The sequence below is a fragment of the Penaeus vannamei genome, chromosome 2, assembly GCF_042767895.1.
Source record: "Penaeus vannamei isolate JL-2024 chromosome 2, ASM4276789v1, whole genome shotgun sequence".
Lineage (NCBI taxonomy): Eukaryota > Metazoa > Arthropoda > Malacostraca > Decapoda > Penaeidae > Penaeus > Penaeus vannamei.
Window position 1 is genome coordinate 45976492 of NC_091550.1, and position 10000 is coordinate 45986491.

General features: G+C 37.5%; 1 protein-coding gene across 1 annotated transcript in view; it reads right to left on the reverse strand.

Moving 5' to 3' along the window:
* The window catches only part of Dbct (Dihydrolipoamide branched chain transacylase E2), a 7243-nt gene extending 1600 nt beyond the window's left edge, over positions 1-5643 (reverse strand). Inside the window, exons 1-9 of the mRNA XM_027378783.2 lie at positions 5533-5643; positions 4512-4720; positions 3877-4055; positions 3372-3523; positions 2614-2758; positions 1661-1806; positions 1098-1301; positions 569-760; positions 298-369 (exon numbers count right to left, since the gene is read on the reverse strand). Coding sequence (XP_027234584.1) covers positions 298-369; positions 569-760; positions 1098-1301; positions 1661-1806; positions 2614-2758; positions 3372-3523; positions 3877-4055; positions 4512-4720; positions 5533-5613 — 1380 coding nt within the window. The 5' untranslated portion in view covers positions 5614-5643. The remainder of the gene's footprint in view (positions 1-297; positions 370-568; positions 761-1097; positions 1302-1660; positions 1807-2613; positions 2759-3371; positions 3524-3876; positions 4056-4511; positions 4721-5532) is intronic.
* Positions 5644-10000: the final 4357 nt, after the last annotated feature.

Sequence of the window (10000 nt, forward strand, 5' to 3'; positions counted from 1 at the left end):
TGGAGACATCTATGTGCAAGCAATTTTAATATATCAAAATCAAAGTGGACATCCTAGCACCAATGGATTAAGATATTTACCCTCAGCTTATTTCATGTTTATTTCACTTTACCTTGAATAGTTTAAACCAAAAAAGATAAATACTCAGAAATATCTACAGAACCATAACAAGTTTATCGAACACAACAAATCAACATATACAAAATACATCTTAATAAAATACACAAGTGTAAACACAAATGAATAACAACAAGACAATGTTAACTTGTGAAAACTAATGAATTTTTTAGCACTAACCTGAATTTTACCAATAGCACCAATGGCCACTTCAGGAGGAAGAATCACAGGCTTTGCATATGTGCCCCCAATCTGAAATATCATAAAAATTCCTTGTCACCTGCACATCCAAATATCCAATAACCAAGAACAAAGATTACAGAAAAAAGGGAAGAGAAAGAAACACAAGAAAAAAATAACATCATATATACACACTAAATCAAATAATACAAAACAAGCAATATAACAAAAATCACTAACAACTGAACTCGACTGGAGATCAAATACCCACCGTCCCAATGTTGGAGATTGTAAATGTGCCGCCGGTAATATCCTGTGTCTTAAGGGACCCCCGTGACCCTAGCTCCTGCAGTCGGTTTAACTCTGCTGCAACTTCTAGCAAGGTGAGCCCTTGCACCCCCTTTACGTTCGGTACGACTAGGCCATCACTTGTATCCATGGCCACTCCAATGTTGTGGCTAGCCTGTAGATAAAAGAATTTTCTGTTGTATTCCAAAGACACTGATAATTATTTTCTGATCTTTTTTTAATGTGGAGAGCATGAAATTCTATTTAATGCCTGATGTGTGGTCTAATAGGTGTTTGGGTGGGCAGGCAGGTGAGTGCATGGGCAGATATGCATGTTTGTGAGTGTATGTGCATTTGTATCAGTAAATTAAAGTAGCCTAAATGAATGAGTTTATGAATAAGAGTATGAGTGCACACTTTGATTTAAATTAAATTTTTACAATCCTATGAGTTAATGTAAAAAATCATGTACAAAACTCCCCCTCACTTTCTTGACCACTAAAGCAGCTTACCTTGTAGGTAATATTTTCACACTTTTCATCCACTGAGGCATTGAGAACCGGGAAATGGGATAGGGCCATGGAAGCTGCTTTTATGAAAACCGGCATGTATGAAAACCGAACCCCATGGACTTCAGCCATGGCTTTCAGCTCTTTGCGTAGTCCAACCAAGGCAGTCATGTCAATCTCGTCACAATAGCCAAAATGAGGTATTTTCTGAAAAATAAAAAACAATCAAATACTTCATGAATATACAAAACTTCTTTAAATAATAAAAGAGACCTGCCTCAACTCTGTGAGCAACAGAAAATGGAGAAATAATCTGGAGAGAGAGGAATGATCAGGTATTCACACGGACTGATCAGACGGAATTAAAGAGAAAATGAGAACCAGAAAGGAGAGAGCACAATAAATGCCAGATAAAGAGAAAGAGAAAAAGAACAAAAGAGAGAGAACAGAAACAAAAAACAATGAGGAAAAAGTGATAAACAAAAAGAAAAAAGAGCTTGGGAGAAGAGTACAAAAAATAAGCAGTTCAGTTCATTTTAACAAAATGCAAACAAACAAACACCCACCATTGCCTGAGTCATGCTCTTCACCATCGCTCTTTGGAAGCCCTTGATCGCGACCTCCTTGTCTTCGCCTAAAATGACTGGCATGGACGGAGGAAGCTTGGGGGGTGCTTTGGGAGGAGCAGCTGCAGGTGGAGGCACTGGCTTGTCTAATGATTAAGAGAGGATTGTGAGCAAACATTCACTGCAATGTACATGAGCTCCTAATAGTGCCTTTCATAAAAAGATATTTCTTGAAGCTTGTGCACACAGCTGCATCAGCTTAGCTTGTCAAATGCTACTAATATTTTTTAATAATTGCATTAGGAATCATATACATTACAGAAGGCTTTATTCAATATTCCTTAGCTATAAAAATATCTAAAACTGTGTCTACATACAATATAGGTTTGACTTCAAGATCAGATAGCTGGCTAAAGGTATCAAAAATTTACCATGCTACAGGCCCTATCACCCGGGTACTTTTCTGACAATTTCTGTATTTCTGTGTGAAACGCCTACAATGGTAGCGACTGTTTTCATCTGATATATATCTATTTAGATCTTGTGCAACGGAGGATCTGTACTACAACAATGTTCTTGTCATTGATAATGGAAATAAAAGAAGTTCATGTAAACATATGCTATTATACTACAATATTTCTATGTACAAACATTTATTTCATTTCTTTAAAACAATATGGTATGTATAGGAATGTTTGCTACCCTGGTTGCAGTGATACTCTGCCAGTGGTCAAGACAATTTGGAGAGTTCATACGGAAACAAAAAACTGATGAGAAAAGTACTAGTGTGATAGGGCCTTCAATTTGATGGTGTACCTTCATGAGCAAATTAAGAAAACAAGTAAATAAATAAGAGGACAGGTCATAAAAGGAATAACATTCTTCAGACCATCAACTTGTCTTAAGAGCTAAACTTCCTCACAGACACCAATACAGAAGCCTAAAGGATTTACCTGGCGTCGTTGTCACAACAGGTCGAGCTGGAGCAGAGGGGGTGGGGGCTTTCTTTCCACTCTTTCTGGCCTCTAAATATTGCAATAAATCCTCTTTAAGGATCCTTCCATCCTTCCCTGTTCCTTGAACGTCATACAAGTCGATCTGGGAAATGAAACGTGCATATTCTTTCAGAGGTTCTTAATAACACATGGAAAAAAATTACCAACACTGTAAACTACTATATATATACATACACTTCAAAATGTCCTCTGTTTCTTTTATATTTATTACTGGGAGTTAACCTGATAACTGCAATCAGATGTGGCTTTAAGTACCAGATATAACCTTTAAATCGTACACAAGAGGCTTCTTAGTAACATACCTCCCTCTCCTCCCCACAACAGGCTATATGCTTCAGTGCAAAACACACAAATAAAGTATATTTTTCACAAAATCTAAATATTCAACTGAAAAACATAATCATACATGAACAATCCTCCCCAAACACGTATGCAATATTCTGTGAGCTAACAAGGAGGAGTCAGACAGCTTTATGGAGAGACCTTACTTCTAAGACAGTTCTCTTGCATACAATAACTAGAAACATTTTATTTGATCTTTAACGGTTTGACACAGTCCTACCACCAGATTTAATATGCAGAGTCTGAAGGTACAATTATACACAGGAATGAAAAATTAGCCAAAGAAGTCAAATCTGTGCCAATACCACCTCAATACACCAAATCACACACCCTACAGAGATTGCAACACTAACCTTATGTTCCATGGCAATTCTTCGCACAGCTGGTGTTGTCAATATCTTCCCCTTTGGTAATGTGAAGTCTCCTGATCCTATGGCTGTATCTTCAGCTGGTCTTCCAACAGCTATGGCCTCACCTTCTTGGACCTCAGCTCCAACAGAATCATCTGCAATGTTTATAGTATCATTAAATATCACTATTTTGTGCAATGGTTCAAGAGGGTCATATTCTTGCATTTTTTTCATTCATAAAGATATTTCAGTATGTCTCTGTGTGAGTGAGTGACAGTTAGTGAGAGTGAGAGTTTCAGTGCACATGTAATGTATGTGTACATGTGTGTGCATGCCTCCGTATGACTATAAACTAACGTATGTTTACATATCTATGAATAGAGAAATACCTACTCTTTAGACCTATATCAACGTTGTCATATAAAACTGCATAAATCATTTATCAAGTGCAGAGGAACAGATGCTATAGCACATAATCAAACATCCTCTATCATATCCACATAGTTACCTTCTTTGGAAACTTCAATATCCACCAAAGGCTTTCCAACAAGCGCGGTATCATCCACTTCATGATAGAGTTTCCGTATGACTCCATCATAGCGGCTAGTGATTGTCACCGAGGCCTTATCGGACTGTACCTCACAAATGCTGTCAAACTGGGCAACTGTGTCCCCTTCCTTCACAAACCTGTTAAGTAGTTCATTAAAAAAAATAAAGAAAGTTGATAAAAAACATCAAAGCATATACAAAAATATATCATCATATCAACAGGCTATATATTACAATCAGATTCTGTAATTCTTAGAGATTCATAAATCTTATCAACTCTACTTGTTGGTTTTGAATAAGACACCATGATGCTTGCCATAAAGAATATATAAAATACTAATAATATTTGATTTTGAGACTTTTAAATAAACTTTAGATCTTAAAAAAAAAAAAGGGAGAGGGAGGGGGGGGGGGAGGAGGAGAAGTGGAGGAGAAGGAGAAGGAGGAGAAGAAGGAGAAGGAGAAATAGAGGGAGAAAGAGAGGAAGAGGGAAAGACAGAGAGAGTGAGAGACAGGCAGAGACAGAAAGAGAGACAGAGAAAGACACAAAGAGAGAAAGACAGAAACACACAGAGAAAAAAAAGTTATAATCACCATTCTCTGACAACGACCTCCTTGATCCCCTCTCCGATATCAGCCAGAATAAAGGGAACCAGTTTGTGCGCTGCCGGAGTTGTGTGGAAGGCCCTGGCAGACAGACATACTCCCTGCTGTCTCACTCTCTTGGAGGAAGTGCGAAGCGAGCTGAATTGCGAAAGATGTTGTTGTCTCTGTGGAGTCTTGTGGTTGTGGAGGGATAGGGTCTGAAAGAATAATGTTATCATGTTAAATAATTTTCTTGATGCTTGTTCCAAATTGTGTTATCTCCTTTCTAGTATTTCAGAATTTCACTATAGATTATTAAATACTCTTAGAAAAAAACTAAAATCTTAAATAAAACTGGACTAACACATGATAAACAGCTATGGTCCTTCTGTGCATATACTATTCATGAAGACCTATTTTGTCTTACATATTAAAGTAAATAGGCTATTACACACCAATGCTACTCATCTCTTGATAAAATGACATTAATCAGCCTTACTGCACTTGACATAACTGTAATTACTTGATCATTTATAAAGATAAATTTGCTCATGGCCAAAGCAATACCCTCAACATGTATATTTAGTTGCAATTGCATAGAACTGGTGTTAATGCTATTTTTCAATTAATGGAAATCAGTAAAGTGTGCAAATCCTTCACAACAATTCACACTCGAACTAAAAGAATAAATCTAAACAGAAAAAAGTAAAAAGTTTTTTTTTCCTCGATATTCCTTTCAACAAAAATGTCTCACAAGGATCCACAAACTCTTATGAAAACCCATTTAATTAAACCCATAAAATGACAACAATCAATCAAAACATCAAACCACCCCATCCACCTGTTCTACCGTAACTACCACCAACATTAAAACAAGATAAGATAAACGTTTAAAAAAGAGTAACTACACAGACGGGGACACCGAGCATCCCCCCTCACAACCCCTTATAATAAAACCTTCTCTCTCACCCAAAGAAAAAATACAACCCAATCAACCCACGTGCAAATAGCAACAACAACACCATCTTACAGTAATTCCCGCTGTCCTCGCATACTGCCAGTAGAGGCCCCTTGCAGCGAGGCCAGCTCTGCAACATACAACTCCTGCCATCGTCTTCTGCTTCTGGCTATGTCCACGGGCGCTTGGCAACGCGGATGATGCTAGCGGCCCGGTTTCCCTTGTCGCTCAAAAAAAATCTATCTATCTGTTTATTTATTATCTATCTATCTCTCTGTTTATCTATTATATATCTATCTATCTGTTTATCTATTACCTATCTATCTATCTGTTTATCTATTATCTATCTATCTGTTTATCTATTATCTATCTATCTATCTGTTTATCTATTATCTCTCTATTTATCTGTTTATCTATTATCTATCTATCTCTCTATCTATCATTAAAATCGAAATTTATACTACCAAAGGTGTTAATTCATGTTAAGACAGAGCTAAGAAAGAATGTGAAAATAGAAAATCACCATCTATCAACGCAGTAAAAACATATCAGCTGATCTTTTAAACTTCTTAAGAGTCGGAGACATTGCAATCTCTAAAAAAAGTATCTAGTAATAAGATAGTACAATGGTTTCTATCTCTCTCTCTCTCTCTCTCTCTCTCTCTCTCTCTCTCTCTCTCTCTCTCTCTCTCTCTCTCTCTCTCTCTCTCTCTCTCTCTCTCTCTATATTTATCTCTCTGTCTGAGCTCTCTCTCTCTCTCTCTCTCTCTCTCACTCTCTCTCCCTCCCTCCCCCTTTCTCTCTCTCTCTCTCTCTCTCTCTCTCTCTCTCTCTCTCTCTCTCTCTCTCTCTCTCTCTCTCTCTCTCTCTCTCTCTCTCTCTCTCTCTCTCTCTCTCTCTCTCTTTTGGGTACCGTTATATTTCATTGGAACTTTAGTTATATATGTGCTTTTCTTTAATCCGCAATGAGTTAGATAGGATCCATATGGACGAAGATGGACATCAGTGGATAACATCTACAAGAAACAAAATCTTATTAGCAGATACACTCAGATTCATCTTGTTGGAGCACGAGAAACTCTGGTAAAGAAATTTGTTAAAATGGATTGATGAGTGAATAAAATCAAGGCTAAGTAATGAGCCAAAAAGACATGAATTGAAAAATAAGTTGGATCGACCTGACCATGGAGAGGAAGTAGACAGACAGGAGACACGAATGAAAATGAAAAAAGAAATGAAAATTTAGAAACATGAAAAGGAAGGGTCCAGATAGCCACACGAACACAAAATGAGAACCAAAAAAGTGCCAGACGAACATAAACGCAAAAAAAAAAATAAAATAATAATAATAATAAAAAAAAAATAGATAAAAAAAATAGGGAAGGAACTAGTAAGGAAATGGTAAGACAGACGTAAACACAAAAATGAAGGAGCCAGGCAGATAGAAACACGGTGCAGAATGTACCAGACAGACAGGGACACTGGAAGAAAAGGGGGAGTGAAAGATAAGAACATAAAAAAGAAAGAGCCAGATAGAAAGAAAGGAAGGTGCCAGACAGAAAGAGAGAAAGGAAGGATCCAGATAGAAAGAGAGAAAGGAAGGAGCCAGATAGAAACAGAGAAAGGAAGGAGCCAGATAGAAAGAGAAAAATGAAGGAGCCAGATAGAAAGAGAGAAAGAAAGAGCCAGATAGAAGGAGAGAATAGAAGGAGCCAGATAGTAAAAGAGAAAGGGAGAAGACAGATAGAAAGAGAGAAAGGAAGGAGCCAGATAGAAAGAGAGAAAGGAAGGAGCCAGAAAGAAAGAGAGAAATAAAGAGTCAGATAGAAAGAGAGAATAGAAGGAGCCAGATAGAAAGGAAGGAGCCAGACAGAAAGAGAGAAAGGAAGGAACCAGATAGAAAGAGAGAAAGGAAGGAGCCAGATAGAAACAGAGAAAGGAAGGAGCCAGATAGAAAGAGAGAAAGGAAGGAGCCAGATAGAAAGAGGGAAGGAAGGAGCCAGATAGAAAGAGAGAAAGGAAGGAGCCAGATAGAAAGAGGGAAAGGAAGGAACCAGATAGAAAGAGAGAATAGAAGGAGCCAGATAGAAAGAGAGAAAGGAAGGAGCCAGATAGAAAGAGAGAAAGGAAGGAGCCAGATAGAAAGAGAGAAAGGAAGGAGCCAGATAGAAAGAGAGAAATAAAGAGCCAGATAGAAAGAGAGAAAGGAAGGAGCCAGATAGAAAGAGAGAAAGGAAGGAGCCAGATAGAAAGAGAGAAAGGAAGGAGCCAGATAGAAAGAGAGAAAGGAAGGAGCCAGATAGAAAGAGAGAAAGGAAGGAGCCAGATAGAAAGAGAGAAATAAAGAGCCAGATAGAAAGAGAGAAAGGAAGGAGCCAGATAGAAAGAGAGAAAGGAAGGAGCCAGATAGAAAGAGAGAAAGGAAGGAGCCATACAGAAACAGAGAAAGGAAGGAGCCAGATAGAAAGAGAGAAAGGAAGGAGCCAGATAGAAAGAGAGAAAGGAAGGAGCCAGATAGAAAGAGAGAAAGAAAGAGCCAGATAGAAAGAGAGAAAGGAAGGAGCCAGATAGAAAGAGAGAAAGGAAGGAGCCACACAGAAAGAGAGAAAAGAAGGAGCCAGATACAAAGAGAGAAATAAAGAGCCAGATAGAAAGAGAGAAAGGAAGGAGCCAGGTAGAAAGAGAGAAAGAAAGGAGCCAGATAGAAAGAGAGAAAGGAAGGAGCCACACAGAAAGAGAGAAAGGAAGGAGCCAGATAGAAAGAGAGAAATAAAGAGCCAGATAGAAAGAGAGAAAGGAAGGAGCCAGATAGAAAGAGAGAAATAAAGAGCCAGATATAAAGAGAGAAAGGAAGGAGCCAGATAGAAAGAGAGAAAGGAAGGAGCCAGATAGAAAGAGAGAAAGGAAGGAGTCAGATAGAAAGAGAGAAAGGAAGGAGCCATACAGAAACAGAGAAAGGAAAGAGCCAGATAGAAAGAGATAAAGGAAGGAGCCAGATAGAAACAGAGAAAGGAAGGACACAAACATACAGGAGACGAAGCCAAACATTTAGGACCATAGGGAGCCAAGGGTCATAAAGACAGAGCACAGAAGGGAAGGAGCCAGGCAGACAGGAAGACGGAAAGGAGCCAAACAAACAGAGAAGAAAGACTCGAACAAATAGAGACGAAGAAGGCAGGCAAACAGAGAGAAAGATCCATAAAAACTAAAAAAAAAAAAAAAAAAAGAGAGAGAAAGGGGAGAAGAACAGACAGGAACAAAGAAGAACGGGGAAAACAAAAAGAAGGGAGCCAGACAAACATAGGAAAGAACCAAGGAAACAGAGAGGAAAGAAAGGAAAGAGTCAAACAGACAGGAAGACAAAAGAAGGAGTAAGAAAAACAGGAACACAGATTTATTAAAGACATCAAGTTAGAGGAAAAGCCTCCGCCTCCTCTTCCTCGTCCTTCTCCTTCTCCTCTTCTTCTTCTTCCTTTTCCTACGCCTCCTCCTCCTCCTCCTTCTTCTTCTTCTTTCTCTTTTTCTTCTTCTCCTCTTCCTCCTTCTTCCTTCTCCTCCTCCTCCTCTTCCTCCTCCGCCTTAGTATCGTTGGCTTCGTCGAATCAATTATATTTTTAACTTCCTCCTCCTCTTCCTCTTCCTTCTCCTTCTCCTCTTCTTCTTCTTCCTTTTCCTACGCCTCCTCCTCCTCCTTCTTCTTCTTCTTTCTCTTTTTCTTCTTCTCCTCTTCCTCCTTCTTCCTTCTCCTCCTCTTCCTCTTCCTCCTCCGCCTTAGTATCGTTGGCTTCGTCGAATCAATTATATTTTTAACTTCCTCCTCCTCTTCCTCTTCCTCGTCCTTCTCCTCCTCCTCTTCTTCTTCCTCTTCCTATGCATCCTCCTCCTTCTTCTTCTTCTTTCTCTTCTCCTTCTCCTCCTCCTCCTCCTCCTCTTCTTCATCATCTTCCTCTTCCTCCTCTTCCTCCTTCTCCCTCTCCCCCCTTTTCCTCCTTCCTCCTCCTCCTCCTGACACGCAAGAAAGGAGAATTCACATCTTATCGCTTGTAAAAGGCTTCAATCACGCACTGTCGAAAAGGTAATCATTCCCGGTCCCACGAAGCTGCAAGAAAACGCGATTCACAGAACACACGAACAAAATAATGATAATAATAATAATAATGATGATAATAATAATAATAATAATAATAATGATAATAATAATGATAATAATAATAATAATAATAATAATAATAATAATAATAATAATAATAATAATAATAATAATGATAATAATGATAATAATAATAATAATAATAATAATAATAATAATAATAATAATGATAATAATAATAATAATAATAATAATAATAATGATAATAATGATAATAATAATAATAATAATAATAATAATAATAATAATAATAATAATAATAATAATAATAATAATAATAATAATAATGATAATAATAATAATAATAATAGTAATAATAATAATAATAATAATAATAATAATAATAATAATAATAACAATAATAATAATAATAATAATAATAATAATAAA